Source organism: Eleutherodactylus coqui, chromosome 3 (assembly GCF_035609145.1).
Source record: "Eleutherodactylus coqui strain aEleCoq1 chromosome 3, aEleCoq1.hap1, whole genome shotgun sequence".
In the NCBI taxonomy this organism is placed as follows: Eukaryota; Metazoa; Chordata; class Amphibia; order Anura; family Eleutherodactylidae; genus Eleutherodactylus; species Eleutherodactylus coqui.
The window spans coordinates 61096125-61121306 of NC_089839.1; the positions used below are offsets into that span (position 1 = coordinate 61096125).

Genomic DNA, 25182 nt, shown 5'->3' on the forward strand with positions numbered 1-25182 from the left:
AGCACATTTTCTTTATGCTGAAAAACTCGGCTTATACTCGAGTATATACAGTATGTATAAATATTCATGCCTCTTCAGATCTATTCCATTTAAGCCTGAAGAAGAACCCAAGAGGTTCGCAAGCTGGCTATAACACTATGTATTTTTGTTAGCCATTAAAAGATATCCTATCTACAAGATTACGTTGTTTCTCTTGCTGGGAACAATACAATGCTACACACAGTATATAGAGTCATCTTTAAAAAAAAAAAAACAGCCCTGTATGATATTTATTAATTGATTAACTTGGTCCTTTCCACTGGACTTAAAACGGCATTAGTCACTTCATGTTATTCACAACAACCCAAAGGCGTTCTAGAAGCTGGATGAACATTTGACAATCTGTTGGTTGCAAGGGGAGAGGAGAAGAAAAAAAACACTTTGAACCATGAATGTGGGTGTAAAGTAATGACACGCGTCCAAGAAAACCAAACAAACAGAAAGACGGTTGGATTTATAATTTTTAATTGTTTTAAACTAGCTACAAAATGTCAATCACGTCACAAACTGACAGGAGACAGAAGGAATTTAATAGTACATGCTGCAATGATTTTGATATCACAGTTTATCTAGAGTTCATTCATTTAGATTATTATCTTAATTTAAATCTACTTAAACATCTCAGCAATTTTTGGAGTGCATAGCTCTAGGTAAGCAACAAAACCTTAAAAAGAAAAAAAACAAAAATCCACGTTGGGGTAAGTGGCTAACGAGACCCAGCCTTATAAAATTTACATATCTTTGTACCATTTTAGACTGTAGTCCTTTCCTCCAAAAGAGGATCCTCATAAACAGTACCCGAACCCTATATTACAACCTTTATATGTATATATTTTTTTTTTTTGTATTTTATATATCGCCAGCAAAAAATCTACATTTTCCTTGCTGGATATGTGTGCCAAGTCTGTCCTTTTTAAAATAAAAAAAGCATGATCATGATTAAATAGAACAATATATCGACAGAAAAGTGGCACTACTGCAAACTTGCTGGTATAACATATTCCCAACAGTGTCCAAATACTCAGCATGCTTTTATTGAATGTGCTACTGCCACGGGAAAAGGTCTTCGTATGTAGGCATCTAAAATGTCTATTAATTCTCATGCATAAATGCATAACTCACGTCACTTGTTAGTGCAATGCTTAGTATAGTAATATAGTTTCACGTTCTAATCATGAAATTATAACAGATGGAAGCAAACATTGAACCCAGGACAGTCCCACAGCTTAAGTATCATGACACCAAAAAAGGATATAGGCAGTAGCTCTGTGGAATGTCACAGATTTACAAGAACAATACTGTATAGAGTAAGGATAACAGCACGTTAAACATTCCTACACTGTTGTCATTCAGCAAACATCATAAAAAAAATGATAAAACCCAAAAAAAAAAAAAAAATTAAATAAAAGTTATAGTGAGCCAGCGTAGATCACTATATACAACCTTTGGAAAGGAATATACTTAGAAAAAAAAATCATAATTACAAGTATATTTTTTTTTTTTGGAAAGCTGACATACTACACAGGACGACATTTACAATAGGGTAGAAGGGAGGGTGATATGTGCATGTGTGCAAACCTAGTATGTAAATACCATGATAAAAGCATGAAAGTACTGTCTAGCAGGACAGTTTGGAGCATAAAATAAAGGTTTGTATCCTCTAGCCACTGCCCAGCATCTTTGTGGCACGTGTGTTGGCCTCGTCGATCCTGGCTTTGTTGGAGTCGGCCTGGGAAAAACAAAGGAAACAAGTGTTGTCAATATCTCACAACCATATTATAACACAAACAGTTCTTCTCTGTGGTAGTGGCAGGTACATTGGTTACATTGATATGTTGGCTGTGGGTATCGGTGCAGTAGTTTGGGAGAAACTTAGATTTTATTCATAGTAGCCACACATGACTACAGGAAGTAGTCCTCGATAGTCACAACTGTGGTTAGTCCTACCCATTTGTTTCCACTGCACTAAGCCTACTGATTGACAGCTATCTCCGGATAACTATGCATAGGGAGTAGATGGAGGGCAGGGTGGACATGGCTGGCTTCACAAGTGGGTGGCCTAAATGCAGCTTATGAATATGGAGGACCAGTCCTCTGTATGACTGCTACTATTAAAATGTAAGTTTCACCTCAAACTACTTCTCAGAGAGAACGGCATATGGGTGGCGATAGATTCCCTTTAAAGGGATTGTTTAATTGTAAGCTTTTGATAAGCTATCCTCAGGATAGGTCATCAGAAGTAGATTAGCAGGGATCGGTTGCCAGGAATCCCTACCAATTAGCAGTTCTCTGGGCCAGTGTACTTGTGCACTGAGCTGATTTTTTATTTAAGCAGACAGATCCGTTCTTACTGCAGTGGCCATGTTTGGTATTACAAGACTGGTTCCCACTGAAATAAATGGGAATTTTGCCTGCAATACCAAGACTCACCACTACAGGAAGAAGGGAGCTGTCTGTTTTCCACAAAAATCTGTTCTGTGAACTGAAATGGCGACTCAACAAACAGCTGATCAGTGGTGGACCAAGGCAATGGATCGCCGTGGATCTAATCTTGATCACAAATCCTGAAGATAGGGCAACAATAGTTTACAACTAGACAACCTCTTTAATGGCTGCATAAGAAAATATTGTGTTGCCCAAAGTGGCCAATCCAGAAGCTACTGAACCCCCAACTGTCATCTGTAACAAATTCATAATGGGATCTTTGTATAGAAACATCAGCATAGGAGAGAGGGCCCTGGAGAAAAGATGTACATGGGCCCCAATTATAGTGCTGGTTAACCCCACTACACTTCTAATGACCATAGACTGGAGAACATAGTGCGTGTTTGGCTCTATCGCCTTTCAATAATAATAACTGTACCAGCGTTAATTAACATTGTAAGGCTAGGGAGAGAGGATCTCAAAACTACCCATTAAAAGAACCTGTTTTAGTTATGAACTGACAATGTGTAATCATTGGGTTAAGTTGACTCCGTTGCTAGAAAATTCTACGTTTGCCTTTCAGACGAAACTTTACCATGGCTGAAATTTATCCACCATGGCCAGAGTGAACAGCATGGCACCACAGCAGAATTCTAAAGGTAAGTGTATTACAATTTGTGTAGGCTGGGTTCACATCTGTGTGGAGTCGGCCTGAGTTGGCCATTCGGAGGTTCCGCCACAGAAGCCAAACGGACACCATTATAGTCAAGCATGTGCCTCGGATACAGCACTTGTGTGTTTTCTGATGTGAGCCCAGCCTTACCTATTTTATTGTGTTGTTGGTATGAGCAAGGGCATAATACCATAGGGCCAGTCTATGCAGTCGCTATGAGAAAGAAGACACAGGCAACTGCATCTATGACTACCTCCTATTTAAAGATGCACAGGACTCCTCTCCTCAGTCAAAGTAACAAATGTGTTAAGATATTGTAGGGAAGACAACCAGATGGTTATTTCACAATTGTGATATATTAACCGTTCCTTTGTGTTAAAAGGGTCAGAAGGGGGTATCGTCTCTCCTTAAGGAGAGCACCCAGAAGATGTGTGGAGACACCTATGATGTGAGTGGGTCGGAAGGGGTATTGTCTTTTCCAGAAGGGGTGTGGAGACACCTAGGAGGTGAGTGAGGTAACTTACAAGGCCATGCATGCTCCCCGGGTAATATATGCAAATAAGAAAGATGGAGCAATTCTTCTGCAGTGCCACTTATTGGATGGCAGCATTCCTTCATTGATTTGAAGGAATGCTGCCATCCAATATTTGGCGCTGCAGAGGTATTGTTCTTTCTTCCTTATTTATGTAAAAAAAAAACATATGTGGACATCCTCATTAAATGAGATTTAATGCGTGTTAAAGGGAATCTTTCAGCTGCTAAAAGCACCATAAAATAAACTTATGGGCTCATAAAAGTAGACATGCTGAGTCCAGGGAGATGAGTATTAGAATAACCTTCCCACTGTATGGTGTCAAAGCCAATGTAATGCATCCTGTGGACTACATGGCTCATGCACAGAATGAGAGAACCGGTCTATTCATTGTATGCGCATGCTAAGTACTCCGCTGGATGCATTCAACAGCGGGTTTTGATGGTACACAGCAGGGAAACCTGAACTCAGCACCTCAGCTCCTATGAGCCTATAACTTCAGTTTATGGGACTCATTGAAGTTGTCACATTCCCTTTAATGCAATGTGATAATTATTGTGCATATCTATTTAGTACTCTCCATAGGACCCAATGCACACAGAAGCATCTACTGTGGTCTGGAAGGGAGTAATAGTCATTGTTCCTTCTCATTTCATTTTCCCTTCTACATTTCTTCATGGTTTATGTGCAAATTGCACTTGGCTGGTTGTGTATCTGTAGCATTAAGAGGCGGAGGTTGGAATGGGCGCTCTCTTAGGAAGCTCTCTATGGGAAATAAAGATGTTTTTCTTTGCTCCGCTCTCTAGAATAGTGGAAGAGTTGTGAAAGTTGTAGCCATTTTGTGCAAAACTGCCTATTACAGCCTTCAAGCCACAAGCTAATGGAGAATACAACCATTTTTTTGTCAGCACAGAAGTTTGAAAATAACCAAAACTTTAAAAAAACATGTTCTGCATCAGAGATGTTACCAAGTAAATATTCATATACAATCTATGCATGCTTCAAAGAACAAGAAACTGAAGGTGTAGAAAAAGATGTGCTCCGGTGTTATTTCGCCGCCTTATCTGGTGCACACACTTTAAATAGAAGTCAAATCTCTCACGAAAGAGAGGATTACATTCAGTGCACTTAGGGCCTAAGATGCCATATGGGCTCACATTCTGCAGAATACAGGGAAGTGTAGAAGGAGTGGATGTGGGATGGAGCTCTCAAGACTGAAATACCAGCTCACCATTCCAGCCTACTACATTATGTTTAGTATTGGCTGCTATTTCTTTGTAAGGTATGTTATTTGTTACTGGAATATGTGTATAAAAAGAGAGTTTCCAGCTACTTCAGCAGTGTTAAAACCACTTTTTGGGCAAGTGTATGGTCATGCAACAGCTGAAAGCTGCCTGCCATGCCGCAGACCTGCAAGAACCACATGGACAAAAACAAGCATTTCAACAGTCTGGGTAAAAAAAATTACAGCATGTCCTATACTTGTCGGATTCTCGGACTAAAACAGTGCATGTCAATGTGTGGTGTCCTGCACATTGGAAAGGATATGGACGGGATGTCCGTGTGATATCCGATCAGTATTGCCCCACCGAGAATGTCAGGAGCAACTACTTAGCATGTACTCTAAGTCCGGATTCACATGAGCATGAAAAATGTGCGTGCCCAATATGTAGATAACAGAACCCATTGATTTAAATATACATGTATTTGGTGTGCACAATGGGTCGTGCAAAAAAATATTACTTTTCTGTGTATTTGTGCAGGCAGAGGCCTCCTTCACATGAGCGTATGAGTGTTTGTGCACACATGAGCGAAGTTGTTTTTGCGGACCAAGCTTTTTTTTGGCGCGCACAAAACAGTGAATTTTACTGACCTTCAATTTGTGCATAAAAAATATGCACCAATTAAAATAGCTAATTAGTCTGAGTTTCAGATGTGCTCTTTTTCCTGAGATGTCTATTCATCAAAAATGTTTCGCAAATATGCTTACGCTCGTGTGAACCTGGCCTAAGGCTTACAAAAGTGAAAGAGTATATGTGAACACACTCTTATATTTTTGTTAATTTGCACCACAACGGCATGGTTTTCGAAGATTCACTTTCAAATACCCTATTAGGTCATTTTGAGCTAATAGAGGAGGGTCCCTGATTCAGGAACATTATCAGTCGGTTTGATGGGAGGCTGGCTCTACAGAGCGTCTTTCTCTGGAGGACCCAACACCTCTGTGTATAACGTGGACCGCCTCCCGATTTTCATTTGCCTATATATAAAATGTTTGCGTTCCCTGTAGGGACATTGCAGTAGAATTGAACATTTTCTCCCTGGTTTCTATACATATTACAGATGATCACCGGTGGTTTCTGTAGCTGGAAATCCAGCGATCAGCTGACTTTCTCTGGACTCTGCTAAACTTTAGTTATCAAAGCCAGACCATATTCTTTTCTAACCACATTAACTCATAAACAGATATTAAATATTTCACTAGTAAGTTCTCCTAACTCCCACTCCCAATAAAAGATGACTACTCATGCCTGACCTCCTCTGAGGGCCATAAAAAATGGCCCCCATAACCCAATGTGACTCCAGATACCAGACACAAGGCCACCTCTGATACTAACCTTCTCCATGATCCTGTCAATCTGGCGATTTTGTGTGTCAATCTCATTACCCATATCAAGAGCCATATGACGGAGGTTTCCAATAATGCCACTGACTTGTTCAAGATTCTCATCCATTTCGTTTTCTCGAGCATCGTTTGTTACCCTGTAAGGAAAAAACCCAATGGTTAATACATCCCAATTTTAGTGTATTAATATTTCCGGTTAACATTAGCAGACACTGGTAACAAACCAAATTGATAAGCCACGTTCCTCTAAATATCTGGCAGGTTGTGAATGTTCTGATTGGTTGTCTGGGAGGTGTGGCTCCCTTCAACCAATCAGACATATAATTTTGCTATATAATGATTTTGCTATACCACGCCCTGCCATGAGTGTTGGTAATTTTTGTCTATATCTGCTATGGTGTGTATGCTGCCCTTCCAGAGCTTAGTCTGTCCGGTTCCTGTTCTGTCTGTCTGTGCCCAGTTTGTCTGTCATGTTGATAAGTGCATGCTATACTGTGTTTCGTCAGAGTTTCTGTTAGTTCATCAGTACGTTAATTCAGTTATTCGTATGTCTTATCCACCCATCCGTTTGGTAGTCAGATGCCTGGTCCATGTTTATTTGTCCTACTTGTCCGTTGTTGAACGGACATGCAAGCCTTGTCCTGTTTGTTCCACTTTAACCATTGGTTGGTGAACGCTAGGGCCTTGTCTTGTTCATTTGTTGATGTGCGGACGCCCGAATCCCCTCCGTCCATTGGTCTCTTTGGTGTGGCAGTTTTTCCTGGCTGTTATTCCCAATTGTCATCCAAGGGAAGACTAGGCCCAGTTGGTACGAGACATAGGGCCATTCTTATCGGGACGACCACCCTACTTTAAAGCAGGGACCCACTAATGACCTGGCTTGTTTAGGGAAAGTATTCCCAGGTTTGTATTCACTTTGTCTATGTCTGTTCCCTTTAGTCCGTCTTTGTCCTGTTTAGTTCTCTTTTAGTCCTGTCTTGTGACGCCCATGTAGGTGTTCATGGTTTTCCACTGCGCTGATGGGACAATATCATTACCATTCACAATACATCCTAGTTTCTGAAAATAATTGTATATTAAGCATTAAGTGGAAAATTGAAGTGTTTCCACAAACATTTTCATTGGCCTAAAGGTGCCTTAAGATGGAGTGATAATCGTTCCAAAAATCGTTCAAACGAGCGAAAGTGAACAATAATTGTTCAGTCTAAACGTGTATCAATAATCAAATGATAATCTTCGCTTTTCGCTCATCTTTCATTTTATGCAGGCATAAAAATCATGGTTGGCTTATTCACTTTGCTCGCTTTAAACAGCGCTCGTTCAGTCGTTCTCATTCACTTATACAGCAAATGTGAAAAACTGAGCGATTTCTCGTTTGAATGAGCCGGCGATGTATCTGCTGGTATAAACAGAGCGCACGAGTGGACGATGACGTCATTCGCTCGTGCAAATGATAAATTGGCTCATTTGAAAGGGCCCTAAGTTTCACACACTGGATGTTGTGTCAGATTTTCATGCACTTTTTTGAACCAAAGCCAGAAAGGAAGAAGTATAAGTCATTCCTTTATATTTCTCACCTCTTTTGAATCCACTTGCCACGTCTGGATATGACGATTTCCGAAAATGAACACAGAGTCTAAGCAGACAGCAAATGATCCGAGTCTCTCCGGACTAAGAGTTTTTTCGTGAAATATATGAAGGAGCTGAGAAGTCGGCAAGCTATTTTATCAGAAATCGCCTGAACCAGACTGGTCCCAGAAGTGGAGCACATGCCCCGAAAAGGGCAACCCAACAGAGATCAAGAACTAGTCACACTGATTACACCTAATGCTCAACCCTAGTAACTAAGGGAAACTATGTGCAAAACTGTCACTGAATCAATAAATTCAGGATCTCTGCATACTATAACTCACAACACACTGGCACAGCAATGGCCAGTATAGAGGACTTATAACCGGCAACCCTTGTATTAAAAAGCCGGTTTAATTACCTTTACATCTACACTTTCTTCCATCTAAAATCCAGGCAGCTGAGCAGAAAACGAATGGACCCCATTATAGCCAATGGGGTCTGTTGGGCGCTGTTCGGTTTCGTCCTGATACGGATCCATACGGTCACGGTGATTCCCCTTTCTTGCTCCCCGAATGAAGCAGAAAACTGGAACCCCCATGCGCAGGCGTGAAACCACCCTTACTACAACATCAATTGCCATAATTGCAAAACAAAACATATTTTCAAGAAACAAACTTACCTACGAACAAAGCCACCACTAATGGCCATCTGTTCACGTTCATCCACAACACGCGCAGGCTGACTTGCAACAACTCCATCTTGGTTATTACCCCAGGCTTTTTTATAAGCATCACTTGATTTAAGCCTACAGAAAGCACATGGTCAGTGACCTATAAAAGCCTAGTGATCAGGAATAAAAAAAAAAAGTTACATTCTTCATGGTACGACATCATAGAGCTGATTCAGGCAGATGAGTATTTGACAGGGGCATCACCTCATACCGATATATCATGAACCCAATTATCTAGCGCTGACATTGATCAGCTGTGAAATCCTGAGATTGAATTGCTTTGGTCTGACGTTCATCACACTGGATAAACACAGTTTTTTTTAAATATTTTCATCTGTTAAAGAGGAAAACATTAAATCTTATAGTTGACATAAAACACACAAAAGACATATTGGCAGACATACAGTACACAGAACAAAACTGCCAAGTATAGTGTGTACATCACATCACATGGACATGTCTAGTTGACATAGATTAGTGGCAATACTATGCAATGGTTGGGTTGCATAGTGTCGGCATTTTTTAAGAATTGTGGGCCTTGTAAACGACTATAGGACAACTTTTTTTTGGCTTTTTTTGAGATAATATATCGGTACTTCTAAACAGTTACCATACATCGAGAGTTGATGTACAAACCTTGGTCAACAAAGACAACAGGATTAAAATGAAAAAAAGTAAAAATAGCTAAAAGTGGAATGAATGCAGCAGCGAACAAAACAAGCATTATAGCATCAATGCCCAATACACCTTGTTCATGCACAAGCTGGTGGCATGAATAAGAGGTGAAACACTTTTCACTAAGCACAACTGCTCCAGTGGTTCACTATTGCTTTAATGTACCATTAGTAACAGCTGTCACAGGGCCAAAACCAGTCAAAAATGGATAATGTATGGAGAAAAAGGTCAAAAAGCAAAAGAAAACAAAATAAAAGTTTTGGAAAAACATTAAAAGGGTTTTCCTAAGTTTGATAACTGTTTTATTTTGTATATGCCTTCATGAATTCTTAAATACTTTGCCTTGTTTTTTGCTACATGTTTCTACTTTCTAATACATGTTCATGTGATAGAACACATTGGTGCTCAAAAGTAACACTTTTTTATGGATGAGACCCACTATGTGGCCACACTTCTCAATGCAGTCCTAGCAGTATGGGAGAGAGAGGTCTTTTGCATATACTCATACTGGAGACATAATTAGTCCCCCAACTAACCTGCTTCCCTTATACTACAAGTCTCCTTATAGGGGAAGAAAAAAACTTATGGGCCTCCTAATGTTCCATTGCCCAAGTGTGACTGCACCCTCTTCACCCACTGTTGTTACGCTGCTGACTTATCCATATGGAGGCGATACATATGTAGATCCCTATGGATTGCCTATGTCTACGGATAAGTATTTCATCCCTCCAGCCCCACCTTTATCATAACTGCTGAGGGTGGTGTTTAGGGATAGTTAATACTCTATGCTTGTTACAAAAGTAGAGAACTCATTTGGGTGACTTTTGGCCATGCACTCTCCAAGTAGGGTTGGAGTGATTGTGTACGTTTCTTGCTCTGGGGTACAATACCAATCTATGGATGATGTAATATATATATATATATCCTGCAGATATGTTATATATCAGATCAATAAAAGTCTCTACCTGCTTATATACAAGCTGTGTTCCTCAGCTCTTCAAGTGAACCCAAGACAGAGAAACATTTGTGGAAATGATTTATGCTAATGTAGTGATGCTAATTAACTATGCAATAATATCAAAGGGGTTATCCTGCCCAATCCCTTCCCCTCAAAGTTTTCAACCTTGCTCAGGGTGGTGGAAGAATTAAAAAAAAATCATACTCACCTCACTGAACCCCTGATGCTCCTGTTTCAATGGTGTCCAGTCCCCTACTGCTCTTTGCTTCCTTTTGCACTAATGATATCACTGACACCAGTGACATGTGACCGCTGCAGCCAATCACTGGCTCACCTCAGCCAGTGAATTTCTGCAGTAGTCACATATCCTGTTATTAGAATGCCACAAGTGCTGCAACATGAAGTGGGGGACTATGCACCATCTGAATGTGAGTAGCCAGGGATCAGGTGCGTATGACTTTTTTCCCATCACCCTGAACAAGTTTCAAAAAGTTTTGGGAGGCTGGATAACCCCCTTAAAGTGATTTTTGTTTTCTATTGGAACATGGCTTAGGTGAAAATATTAAATCAATAGGAGTTTGAGGGAGCATCTCATGTCACTCCTTCCCTATAATCATTCCAGCAGATGAATGGGGCAAAGGCTGAGCATGTGGACAGAACACTTTGTTATAGTCTAAGGGAGATACAGAAACAATGCATGTTCAGCTGTTTTTGTATCTCCAAATCTTGCATGCAGCATACCTCAAATCTGCGCCGACCCTGAATATAGAGAATAGAGGACAGAATGCTCCACCCTCCTAATCATGCATTTATCTCCTCTAATTGTTTCAGGTGAGAAAACCCATTTACGGAAATTCTCATTACATGATCTGCTGGAATTCCCTCAGAAACAGAGAGAAATATTAATCCCACTCATAAGACGTAGCGAGAAAAAAAGTAATGTTTGTAGCAAAATTTTTGCAGTAGACGATTTACAAGTCAATACGATAAAGTTATCTGAAGGCGGACAACCCTTTTAATTAAGGAATTTGTGGTATTATAAAACCATTTTTGACTGGAGTGCCATAGCTAGAACCATTAAAATCTAGGCATGCCTGCAGTGGCAAATGTTAGAATGTGCAGCATTATCTGGGATTCTCTATTAATCTGACTGGGACACAATTTTCTTTACGGCATGAAAGGGAAGGTTATGGCAACCTGGAACATTATGAGCCGAATGCTAATCTGTTAGACAACGGGACACTATCCTTCATGTGATATCACCCCCATAGGAAGTTTTCAAGACAGTAATAATGTAGCAAGTCATAATCTAGTTAATGGATGGGTGCGGGGACAAGCCATAATTAAAAATTGCCATAAAACCTATATTACATAGAATTACATAAGACAGAGTTCGTTGTGATATGGAAATAGGTTGGGTAGTGACAAAGTCTCCAGCCTAAGACTAAAGGGTTGGCGGCACTAACTATAGTGACCTGCGATTATAACCAAAATCAGGTAGAGGTCCTGAGTCAATCATAATCACTCCCTGCTATGCTGCACATGGCATACTCATTGTACGGAAGTTCCCAATACATGCTGAATCCATTCTCTAGCATAGTCCAAACTGAATAGACTAATTTATAATGCACATCCTTGCAGTGGTTTATAAACTGAAGCTAGGGAAATTTTGGCCTAAGTTATATAACAGCTGCTTCTCATTTACCAACAAATGTTCCTCGGGTCACTGGAACCAAATTCGTAAGCGCAATGTACGAAAGGACCCAGACAAAATATTATTATTTCTGAATTCTAGACAAAATATTATTATCTCTGAATTCTAGACATAATATAATGTGCTCAATTTGCCGTATATATGTGCATTACAACATAGTCTATTCTATGTCCTGGAGAAGAATGGAATTAAACTTCTAATGCATTACCATTGCTGGATAAGAACTGATGCGCGACCTATCCAGAAAATTGACAGGAAGACCTGCAAGCTTCTAGGAATTATCTACATGCAACAGTATAACATTTCAACATTTCTGTCTGTACATTCAAAAAATGTTTTTTTTTTTATATTGCCAGTTTTTAAAATATATTTTTGTGCTCTTTTTTAATATTTTTGTTCCGACTGATTTCTAGTCAAAGACGTCTATTTAGCACAGAAATCAGAATGTGTAGATACGGTATCACATATGACTGGCAAGGTATTTATTTTCTCTTTTGGATTTTTTATGTTTTTTTTTTTTTTTAGACGGAAGTGTTGAAGTATGTATTTCTAAGAAGAGGACGCAGTGCATTCTTCACTGCAGAATGCCTGATTTTAACATGTCTACTTCCCACTGTCTATTCTATGAGATGGATACTGATCTCTCTGCATGCCACATGCTTTTCCTGCCCATGTGTCTAGCAGCGATGATCTCTGCAAGGCTCAATGACCAGCCTTGGGTGCTCAAAGACTTAGGCAGGCAGAACCTACTTGTTACATGGACAGACACAAAGACCACAGAATTTTCCTAGGTCCGTCAAATTCTTTTCTGCTTCTTTCATGTCCTTATTGATTTGTTCCATCCCTTCCTCGATGCGTTCCAGTTGTTCTGATTAAATACAAGCATTATATCCCCACAGAATGAAGCAGATGGAAAAGGACAAAGAAGAAAGACAAAACTTCAGACATTCACTGTGACAAAAACCGGACACCACAGAGCATAGTCGGTACCCAGTACCTACTTGTTACAAGGACATATGAAAAGGCCACAGCATTTCCCTAAATCTTTTAAATTTTTCTCAGCCTCCTTCATGTCTTGGTTGATATGGTTCATGCCTTCTTCAACACGATCAAGTTGTTCTGGTCAGGACAAAGGGATGACAGTGTGGAATGAAACTTTATTGGTCTTAAACAGAACATGATAAAGGACTATGAAAACGGATCTGTAAAGGTATTTCAATGCATTTCACGGACGGATGCATTGAGTGGATGTTGATCATTGGGGAATTTTAATGATTTTTTTGAGTTTTTTTTTTTTTAAATGGAACAAAGTAACAATAAAATGAGCATGTGATCAGATTTTTGTTCAGCGGACAGTTATGTAATGGTATGGAACGCCTGGTTTACGGTTTGTGAAGGCTCGAGACATTTTCTATTGACAAAGACTTTGTGCAACATCCAAGTCAGCAAAGAATTGTTACATTATCACAGATCATTGTTATGACACAAGCCAATGAACAGGGAGTTTCTAAAAAAGAAAGGCGTTAGCGCAGTCAGGCAATGAAAACGGACCAGAATTTATTATCATGAACCTCGCTAGCAAAAGAAAAGCACAACGTCAGATTTACATAGATTCGCATATTTTTAAGCACAGATATATGATAAGCTACACAAAAGCCTACAAAGATAATAGCCTTGAAGCCAGATAATACACTTAGACATTGGATGGAGTTACAGCTTATGCACAGGTTATGTGTGTATCACAATCCCAAAGGTGTCATGTAGATGCCAGTGCTATTAGTGGTGCTTGTAAGGGTTTGTGAACTCAACCAAAAGAAAGGTTTAACGTCTGCCCTGTTTTGGGATTCAATCCTGTTTTTGGCAAAAAGCATAAATAGAATTCTAAAATAAAAAGGCTCAATCCTAATTGTATTGATTTTTTAAATTACATTGTTAAATTCAGAATTCTGGCTTTTTACCTCTTTTTTTTAGTAAAAACAAGTTTGGGTGTTGTAGGGCTTTTTGCTTAAATCAATTGGGGGAAACTAAGTTCTAGGATGTACCCCTCATGCCTTTCATCTATGTCTTCCCCCCTCTTTTAGTTGACTAGGCACCATTGGCAGTGCAGTCGCCAACAGGGATCGCACACATCTACAAAATTAGGTGTCAGCGCTGAACCATGTACTGCACTTGCCTATACATTCACAGTGGCATGTGTTAATGCACGCTGTTGTAGAGCTGATAGGCAGGCTGAGCGGTCTATCGTCTCAGTCAACCTACCAGTGGCTTTCTTAGGGTAATACATTTGTATACTGGTACCTACTTATTAGTTTGGTGCATTAGCCTCTGTGCTTCTGAGTGCTACTTTTGCGCCTTCCTTGTTTGGTCGTTGGACTTCCGATTAGGACTGTGTCTCTTTCTGGGACTAATTGTTGTTGTTCTCATACTCTGACTTTGGTCCATGTATTCATCTGTCTAGTCTTGCCCCTGTCCTCATATATCCCATCCAGATTACTTCTAGGGTTGGCTGGGGAATCAAGTTAGGTCCCATCCATTGGGTCGCCCTTTTCAGAGTGGGTGCTCTGCTTGATTAGCAGATCCTGTCAAAGAAAGATCCTAGACCTTACCTCTGTTTCTATCACTGTCAATTGTATTGTTTCACATCTAGGAAGCTAGAAATCCCCTGTGTTTTACATGTCATTCAGCCTGTCACTGTCCTTTCTTTCTGTATCTGTTGGTTGGTTTCCTCAACAGGAATGGATGGATGTGACAATTCCTTTTTCAACCATACTATGTAACTATGTAATCTTGAATTGCTTTCATCACAAAATTTTGACTATTTACGAGAGCCACTTCTTTTTGACATCTTGGGTATTGCTAAATTGTCCTTTTTTTAAAGAAGTAGCAAGTTTTTATCTCACGCCATTTTTTTACATCAACAGTTGAAAACATGCCCCCCTCCCCACTAAATATATTAGATGAGCCTCATACATCAACTCTAAGTAGTAGAAAATTGATGTGTCCAGTTTTCCTATTCATATATTAGGTGCTCTGGTCAAAGGGGCAAATTTTGAACATCAGCAGCACCTTCTGAGCTGAACAGTTATTTCAACACAAGATTTGTCAGAATTTTGTTGGACTTGTCCATAACTTTCTTATGCAAATTATCGTAGTTTAATATGGTAAAATATTGTTCAATATTATCAGATACTAATGAAAAATAACTTGTTGTCTCTTATCCTTGTTTCTACTGAGTCTCTTCCTGTATATTACTCATAGCATTGCTAAGAAGTGGGAATTTATGTTAGAAATAGCAAACGGTAGAGGATGGTGACATAAACCATGATAGGTCTTCAATAGTTGATGTCCGGGTCCGCCACCTGGAAGCTTGGCCAATCAGCTGTTCACCAGACCACTCTGGCAGTGTACAGTATAGAGCTGATGTGTAAGAGGAAATACACAGCTCTGTTCTCTTTCTAGTGGCCCAGCTTGGTACTGCAGATGCATTTTTCATTAACTTCAATGGGAACTTTGCCTACAATACCAAGAAATATCACTACATAGAGAAGAGAACTGTGTGTTTCCTGCATCACATAAACTCCATATAGTGACAGAGCTGCCTGATGATAAAGTTGATCAGCAGGGGTCTTGGGTAGTTGACCCCAACCAATGAACTATTGATGGCCTATTATGAAGATAGGTAATCAATAGTTCAGATATGAAAAAACCCCTTTAAGAGCATGAGCATATATAACAGGAAAATATGCCATACATGCTTTATATCGCCTTCCTCTACAGTTGATTGATGGCCTATACTGAGCCCTTTAATATTTACAGACTGGAAAGTAATTCAATTTTAGTAAAACATATTAGAAAGTTTTGACTACATTCATAATCAGACAATGTAGGCAGTGATAGCACTGAACGTTTAGCGCCAGAGACAGAGGTACAAAATCACGTCATGGCCACCATGTTATTGCTTGATAAGTTCTATTAACCAAAAATTTATATTAGTAGACACATAAATTGCAGTTGATGATTATTACTTCGGCAAAATCTTGCATTAGCCTTTCTTGGAAACAGAGACGCATATAATGCCAATTAGGGCGTCATTAGGTATTGCAAAAATCCCTAGGCATGGTGGCATGTCACATTATGACTTGGTTTTGTTAGATATTCTATTTGTGTTTTCCTCTGTCTCTCTTAGCAGGTATCCAGTTGGCATAAATTGCATGGCAAACAACTTGACTAGACCTAGACATAAATGAAGTATGGTATGTTCCATAAAGGATGTAAAATGTACCCGATTATGCACATAAATGGAAAAACAGGTTCTGAACTTGAATTGTGGAACAGTAAAGTAGGTTTTAGGGGTAGATGTTGACTGTGATGTAGGGAATTCCTTTTTTTAGAGAGATTCTGTAGACTTTTCATAGCCATGTGAACAGCCAGATTGTTATAGCTCTGTGCAAAGTAAATTCAATAATGCTGAGTAAACCTTGAAATAAAGCTACCACTCGGGCATAGGTGTGCACACTGCATTCTTTGAAGACATCTTCCCAGGTTTTGCTATTAAGTATTGCAGATATGGAAAGTTTGATTGCACTGGACAGAAATTTTTTCAAACTACCTTTTTTGTATAATTTTCAGGTGTTAAAAATGTGCTACCCAAGTGCTTTCCATATGTGCATCATTTGAGTGCGCCTCAGCAAACTTTGCATATCCCATGCGCACGCCTATGCCTTCGGGTCAATACTTCCGTATTAGATACTATAAAACTGAGGCTCCGGAAAGCTGTATTTTAGGAGAAAAGAAGAAAAGTGAATTTAATAGGGTTGTCCAGATAGTAGCAAAACTTTTACTTAATAGTGATGGTTTTATATTTGTTCCCCATCTCATTGATTCGGTTCAAGTCCTTAGGGTCCTTTTACATTTACAGATGTCCCAGTGATGATGAGTGCCAATCAAGGGAATCGGTGTTCGGCTGCCTGCCCTTTACACCGCCTATTTAGATGCTTTTAGGGGACAAAAGATCATTTGTCCTCCTAGAGCTGTCATTGGTTGAATGCACATCTTCCCATTTACACAAGGAGACTTGTAGCCAACTATAGAGCATTTTTACTCTTAAAATTTTACGCATAAAATATACAAATACGCAACAAATAAGCATTTGCTCACTTATTCTTTCCATGGCCCGACGATCAAGCAAGGAAATGTTCACGTGGACGTTCTTGCCTGATAACCGGGCAGTTCAAAGGGCCCTTTAAAGTTATTATTCAATTGAATGAATTGAACTAAAATTGCAGAGGCTTAACCCTTTCCAATCCACTGTCTGATGCCTTCCTACATTCTGATTGAGGCCTTAGTCACACGGGCGTTTTTTGCCGCGATTTGCGGATCGCATGACGGATGCGCATCCACAAATCGCGGGACCGGGGCCGAAAAATCGCCCGAAAAAACTGCTCCTAGCCGTGTTTCAATAGAAATGGGCCGGAGCTGTCCAGCGCATTGAATTCAATGGAGCCGGCAATACAGCCAGCTCCATTGAAAGCAATGCGCTGCGGGCGATCTCATGATCTTCATTCATGAATGGGTGTGAGTGAGAGCTGCCTTTGATTGGCTCAGCGCAGGGACCAATCAGGGGCGGCTCTCACTCATACCCACTCACACCCACTGCCGGCCGGCCGCACTGAACTCCGTCTGCCGGGACAAGGTGAGTATATATATTTTTTTTATTTTTACACATTTCTGGATGAATTGCAGGGAAGGGCTTATATATTTAAGCCCTTCCCGACAATTCATCCTGCGATCGCCGGCAGCCCATTGCTTTCAATGGAGCCGGCTGTATTGCCGGCTCCATTGAATTCAATCGGCAAACATCGTTCTTCTCTGCCACAGCTGTTACAGCTGTGGCAGAGAAGAATGATTTGTCTAGTATATGCTCTCAATGGGGTTGGCGCTGCTGCCGCCCGCCCCATTGAGCGCATATAGAGAAGAGAACAGGAATCGCAGATAGGTGCGATCTGCGATTTCTGTTCTATAATTTATCGGACGAGCGCATAAAAAGCGCTCATGTGTCCGATACCATTGCAAAGAAATGGTTTTATAAAATCGCCGGACGCATGCGCATGCATAAATCGCGTGAAAAAACGCCCGTCTGACTAAGGCCTGAAGCTTGTACAGCTCCAATGTCAGAAGACGTCCGACAGGGTATTCTTACCGTCTATTGCCAGCCACTCCACTGTCAGAGCCTCTCTGGCGCACACACACACAGGCTTTAGCCAGCAGATGGCACTGTTGTATAACAGCAAAAAGAGAAAGGCTTTTAGGAAACCCTGAATCCAAAATTGGATTGGAAAGGGTTAAATGTTGATGCTCTAATTTACTCCAATGCTAAAATTTCTTTTTAGGAATTTTAATAAAATATAGGATAAGTCCTCGCTGCAGGCATCGCATTTTAAGGATAAAATCTGGAATACTACTGGGCAACTCTAATTATTGGAATACATTGTTGGATTTTAAGTCAAATGGATTTTCACACTGACGTAAGTGATAGATTACCACCAGGATGAGGCATGGGGGTCCCGGGGTTTGACTCCTATTTATTAGAATGTCACGACATAAGGTTACAAATGGAGAATACTACAAATGCCAGAAATAAATGGAGCTTTGAAAAATGGAGGCTTTATTAGTCTCAATCTGATTAATGGAAGTTTATGGTTACTTGTACTTTTTCATCTTGGTGCCATTTTCGGAGATCAAGACAGAACCCTTGGATTAACCAAGGGACGACGGCCTGAACGTGATGTGAACTGGCCCTAAGAGGAGCGACCAAAGAGTACAGCGGACTAGTAATGACTGCTGTATACATTAGTAGAGTGCTCCACGTGATTCTCCATTTTTCTAGGCAGATGAAACTGTTTTAATTCCTTGCTGACTAACTAAATTCCTAATTTCTCACTTCTCGGGTTCATTATTTTATAATGATCAGGCCTTTCCTTGGACTTTTTTTTCTACTACTGAACATACAGATACATTCAGGTAGGGGGGCGGATATCACATATCTATGAAAGTACAAGAGAGCAGATTGTTCTTGTTGATGTAGAGTCGTCAGCTGCTGGTTAGGAGGGTTTTTGATTTTTATGTTGCAATTGCACTGGCAGTAGAAGTAAAGGCAACAGGACAACTGCAAAACACCTAATACATAAATATTAGAAACATGTCAGAAATTACATTTACTACACATTTAAAGAAATCTGTTCAAATCTGTATAAATCTTCATTAAATATCTTCCTCAATGACTTCTGTGACAGCTGATCATGTGGCGGATGTTTTAATACTTTCACCTCTCAGTATGAGGTTGTTTGTATATCATGTAATCAATTATTCATGTTAACGCGCTAGTGAAAACTCAATGTCAACAGGAAATGAAAGGTATAAGACCAAAACGACGTAGGCTAAAGTGAATGGAATTTATGGGTCCAACATTTTGTGTTCATTCATTGTTTTGATATATCTTTATACAGATTGAAATGGTCCAACCCCCCCCCCCCCTGACTAGCCACTAAATGGGATTGAGTTGGCAGTACCATTCTCGATCACTGTACTGTGCTAGTTCCGATGCATAGCCGCACCGGCAAAAGATCTGATCAGTTATAGTGCTGGTTATCGGAACCCCATGAATCTTATATTGATGATCTACTCTAAGGACATCTCATCAATAAAAAAAAAAGTTTTCGAAAACTCTTTTAATGTATGAATAGTATGCAGTAAACTCCCTCTAATGAAGGCTAAAGTTACCTATAATGCTATCATTTCAATGGGGTTGATGGAAATACCCAAGTACAAGAGCTAGGCTATCTCCAACAGCCCTACTGAAGATGAATGGAGCAGCTCCATTCAATCTCCTCCTCACTAAAGGCAGGTGCAGTAAGCATGCACTGAGAAGAAGAGGCGGAGGGGGCAGAACCCCATTCTTGGAATCGTGGAGATTTCCTCAGTAAGACCCACACTAATCAGACTTCTATCACCTATTCTGTAGACAAGTGATAAAAGGTGATTTTGGTACAACCCCTTTAAGGAATTGTTGCAGGGCATGGTTGCAGCTTTCCATTCATTAGCTATATGACGTGAATTCTTGTACATTCTGTCATACATTTAATATATGTATGACAGAGTTAATGTAACATATAGGACAAGTCCTATATATCTCCATATTTACAAGCTTATTCATTAGAAAGATAGTCATACAATGGGCTCTTCCTGGTATTGATCAACTGTCAATTACACTCTTTGCATAATCCAACAGACTTGCAACAATTTATCTGTATAACTTCGTTACTAAATACATTATTTATTGATGGTGTGAGCATCTTATGAGAAGATGTAAGGTTTTTCATACTGACAGCTGATTTTATTTGCGTATGAATAATTCAGTTTGCTGTTGGATGGTACAGACTAATGACTGCACATTCCAGCTCAGTCAGGTAGTTTCAAAAATCGAAATGTACTAAACGGTAATAAGGCAGATAGAATACGGTACAGGTTTGAATTGTCAGCGATAGGGTTTATTTCATAGATAAAAAAGAGACTACACGTGTATATACAATGAATTTAATGCACTGATCTAAGCATTTTATCAAATGGTAAAGCTGTCCAACTTTTAAAATTATGCAAATTAGCTCTCCTTCCAGGAAGAAAGAAAACTGTCTCTCTTATGCCACCTATTGGAAGGTAGCTTCCTTATAAGGGTGCTCTTACATAGAACAACTCTTAAGGCCCATTTACACGGAGCAACAATCGCTCAAAAATCGCTAAAAAGCGTTCGTCTGAGCAATTATCGTTGCGTCTAAATACACGACTATCGTGCACTTTTTGTGCACTGCTAGGTGATCGTTAAATTCAGGCCAACCTAAAAATCACCGTTCGGCCTTATCAGCAGTTCTCCATGGGTAGTCCTGATAGCATTGTTTACCATCAGAGAAAAAAGGAACTGAAAGCAGATAAGAGCCCTCACGCTCTTAACTGCTTTCAGCTAAGGCTTCATTTGCACACTAAATAGCTATTAAGTAGCTGAGTAGCTACTTAATAGTTTATGCAAAATGATCGCTCAAAGCTGTTGTTTGAGCGATCATCGCTCCATGTAAATAGGCCTTTATGTGACTGACAGCTGTCCCAACAATTATCGCTCCTGTGGTTTTACACAGCAGCAATAATGGCTCACTGAATGGAAGTGGAATGCTATTCCTACCGTTTGTCCACCACTATTCAGAGTAAACAAGCAGTCATACATAGGTGAACGACTACCTGTTTACATGGTCCAATAGTCACTTGGTTTTTAGGTGAGCTGAAAATAAAGCGATTCTACAATTAACAAGGGACATCCTCTACATCTAGAGGAAATCAGGTTCTTTACTGTAAGAACAGTGAAACTATTGAACTCTCTGCCTGAGGATGTAGTGATGGCGAATTTGATAAAAGAATTCTAAAGTGCCCTTTCTTGAGTGTTAAACTATTACATGTTATAATCACTGACTACTTCAGAAGGGTCGGTGATCCAGGGATTCCGATTGCCAGACTTGGAGTCAAGAAGGAGTTTTTTCCCTTAAATGGGAAAATTGGCTTCTACCTCATGTTTTTTTTGTCTTCCTCTGGATCAACATTAGGAGTAATAGGCTGAACTAGATGGACATATGTCTTTTTTCAGCCTTAAATACTATTTCACTATGTTAAGTGAGCAATTCTTACTCACTTGCCCTGTAAGGACCTGTGTTTACATGGTTCGACAGTCACCCATAATCACTCTTTTGAGTGTTTATTTGGGCAACTGTTGATTTGTGTAAAAGTAACCCAAGTTAATGTCCAAATCTCGAACAGGTCTTACAACATGACTAAGGATATGCAGTAAACTAACTCAAAATCTTTTACATAAAGAAAAGATACCTATCGGATATTGACTACCATATTTTTCATTCCTGGAAGGAAAGCTAGTTTTCATAACTTTTTTTTTCCCACATGGAGCATTGCATGACTCTAAGCCAACTAGGTGCTCCCCTAAAGAAGAAATAGTACTTTCACAGACTAACTTTTAAAGAATAGGGTCACCTTTGGTGAGGTGACGGAATATCTACTTCAAGGGAGTAGGTACCACAAAGGCAACCCACATGGTTGTTATCAGTTCAATGCAGACAGTGGGGAAATCCAGATTGGTCTCATTGCGTTTGCTATTGGGTGGTGGGAATCTTTGCTAACCTCTCTCCAAATGAACGGTGTGGATAACAAACATATTCACAAAGGATCATTGAAAGAATATAAAAGGCCTTCTGTTCTTGTAGGCAAAATATGTTGCCATAATAGGGGGTCTATTTGGATCTTTGGCATGGGATGTCTTCTCTATCTATGCCACCACCACACTTGTATATTAGAGAGCTGCTTATACAGCAACCACCTTATATCTATTTTGGACCTATCATGAGTAGTGATAAGGAAACTTTTGAAAAGTTCAGTTTAGCCAGTACAGTTCGGTCCAAATTAGTTTGAACTGAACGTCCACCAAAACCCACTAAACAGGTGTGTAATACTGTATAAGAGTCATAAAAGCATTGTATAGCACTCCTGGAGTGTTATACATGGCTTTTATGGCTCTTAGACATTGTTATACGCCAGTGCTTAGGACTATAGTTAGGTAAGCTTTGCTAAAAGCTTGGTTTGGATTCGTGCTGAACAGAACATTTAGCAACATTGGACACAAAACAAGGTCCCATTGGTTCAGTTTGCTGAACACTTATGAGCAGGAGTAATCTAATAAGAAAACACGTCCAGTGGGGAAACCTTACTTCAAAGCTTGTGTCTGCTGTGCCTCGGAAGGATCAAAATGTGATTGTTCACAGTAAGAGAAACCAAGTAATCTTGTAGATACGATACCTGTGAGAGAGCATTTTTCTAGTCACGGACACAACATGGAACATATGAAAGTTACTATATTAAACGGCAACTTCAAATCCCATCGTAACAGAAGAATTTGGGAGTACAAGTTTATAACAATCTTTGACACTGTCAAGACCGCAATTTACCTTAGAGGGGGCTTCTTGCATCAGTGAAGAATATGAGAAATCTGGAGCAGAGATAACAGGCTGGACTGGTGACCCTCTAGCACCAATTTAGAGACCATAAAACTTTCACATTCCTAATCAGTGGACTATTTAAGTATTTACTCCTCAACTCATTCTGTTCTGATATTGTTTTAAGTGCAAAATAATCACACCATGTCTGTGCCTTTTTATATGTATGTATGTGTGTATATATATATGCCTCTTTCGATCTATTACATTTAAGCCTGAAGAAGAACCCTGAGTAGGTTTGAAAGCTCGCTATAACATCATGTATTTTTGTTAGACACTAAAAGGTATCATATCTACAAGATTACTTGATTTCTGGCTAACACTGTACTAAACTGCTTTTGGAAGGATCAGTACTGGCCGTATGTTTCAGAAGGCAGTAGTCACAAAAGTTCATGCCAAATAGGCTCCTCCCAGTGTTAAAGGAGTTGTCTGAGACTTTAAGAAATTAGATGAGCTACAGAAAATGTTATTCAGTATAAAAAACAAACATTGCTTGCCTCTTAAATCCCCCATCGCTTCATACTCCTATGTCCTACCAGTCTTTGTTTGTCTTCCTGGAGCAATGAGGTGCTGTACTTCCATGTAACCACTGAAGCCAGTCACTAGCCTTGGTGAGCATGTAGATGTATGGCACCTCCTCACTCAAGGAAGACAAACAAAGACTGGCAGGACCACCAGATTGTTGGTACTGGAGTGGTGGTGGATTTAGCAGGTTGTTTCTTCAGATAATTGATTTGTTGTCCTAGATCTGTTTCCTTGGAGGCTGCTTTCACATGGATATAAATTATTAATGTGAAAAGTACCATTTTACTATAGATTTAAGATGTACTAAAAATTAAGAAATCAAATCTTACAGTACAGAAATGTGAAAAATTACTGTCCATAGTGAGATGGCATAGTAACTCTGAATAAAAGATCCTTCACAAACCTGAAATAGGATGTATTAATTGGCAACACCAGAAATGTAATAATATAATAGCCATAGATTACAATATTGGCATAATGAATATGTTTTAATGTACCTTCCAGTTAGTGAAAGTACAATCGCTTCATTGACAATTATTATTATATTGGCTGTAAGAACAAATAGTATCATATATAGTATTATTATAAACTTATATGACAAACACTGCAATATAGGAGGTGCAAAAGCTGATAGGTCATCCAATCTGTACCATCGAGAATCCTCCACCATGTTGTTAGGTTGTTCTATAGCAGGTGATAACTTCAACACTTTCTTGTATTGACATTGACAAACATAGGGGCACTGAGTAGGTATTGTATGACACTGATACTTGAGCACCATGGTTTTATAACTGTTTATGATTAAGGATCAGCGAGTATACTCGCTAAGGCACAACTCGTCCGAGTGATGTGCCTTAGACGAGTATCTCCCTGCTCGTCCTTAAAGATTCGGGGGCCGGCGGGGAGCTGCAGGGGAGAGCGGGGAGGAACGGAGGGGAGATCTCTCTCTCCCTCTCTCCCGCCCGCTCTCCCCTGCTCCCCGCCGCGACTCACCTGTCAGCCGCAGTGGTCCCCGAATCTTTATGGACGAGCAGGGAGATACTCGTCTAAGGCACATTACTCGGACGAGTAGTGCCTTAGCGAGTATACTCGCTCATCCTTATTTATGATCCTTTAATATACAATTTAATAGATTTTGTTATTATTTTATCATTGTTCGTAATCATACAACCCCAATTCCAACATACAACTCCAATTCCCAAAAAGTTGGGACGCTGTGTAAATGTAAAGAAAAAAAGAAAGCAATGATTTGGAAATCTCAAATAATTGTATGTTATTCACTATGAAACACAGAATACATATTGGAAGTTGAAAATGAGACATTTATCCATATCATAAAAAAATTAACTCATTCAGAAATTGATGGAAGTAATTCTCACAAAAGTTGGAACAGGGATAACAAAAGGCTGGAAAAGTGGTACTAATGAAATACTGCTCGAGGATCAATTTTCTACTACGTCACGTGAGTGTGTATTAAAAGAGCATGTTAGAGAGGCAGAGTCTCAGAAGCAAAGATGGCCAGAGGTTCATCAGTCTGTGAAAAAAGTAATCTAAAAAGTGTGGAAAAATTCCATAAAAATATTCCTCAACATAAAATTGCAAAGACTTTCAACAT

The 25182-nt window shown here is 39.7% G+C and overlaps 1 protein-coding gene across 1 annotated transcript in view; it reads right to left on the minus strand.

Annotated features, from left to right (window-relative positions):
- Positions 1-484: 484 nt before the first annotated feature.
- SNAP25 (synaptosome associated protein 25) overlaps positions 485-25182 on the minus strand; it is a 118338-nt gene continuing 93640 nt past the window's right edge. Inside the window, exons 5-8 of the mRNA XM_066595651.1 lie at positions 12694-12811; positions 8546-8671; positions 6287-6431; positions 485-1768 (exon numbers count right to left, since the gene is read on the minus strand). Of these exons, the coding sequence (XP_066451748.1) occupies positions 1700-1768; positions 6287-6431; positions 8546-8671; positions 12694-12811 (458 nt within the window). The 3' untranslated portion in view covers positions 485-1699. The remainder of the gene's footprint in view (positions 1769-6286; positions 6432-8545; positions 8672-12693; positions 12812-25182) is intronic.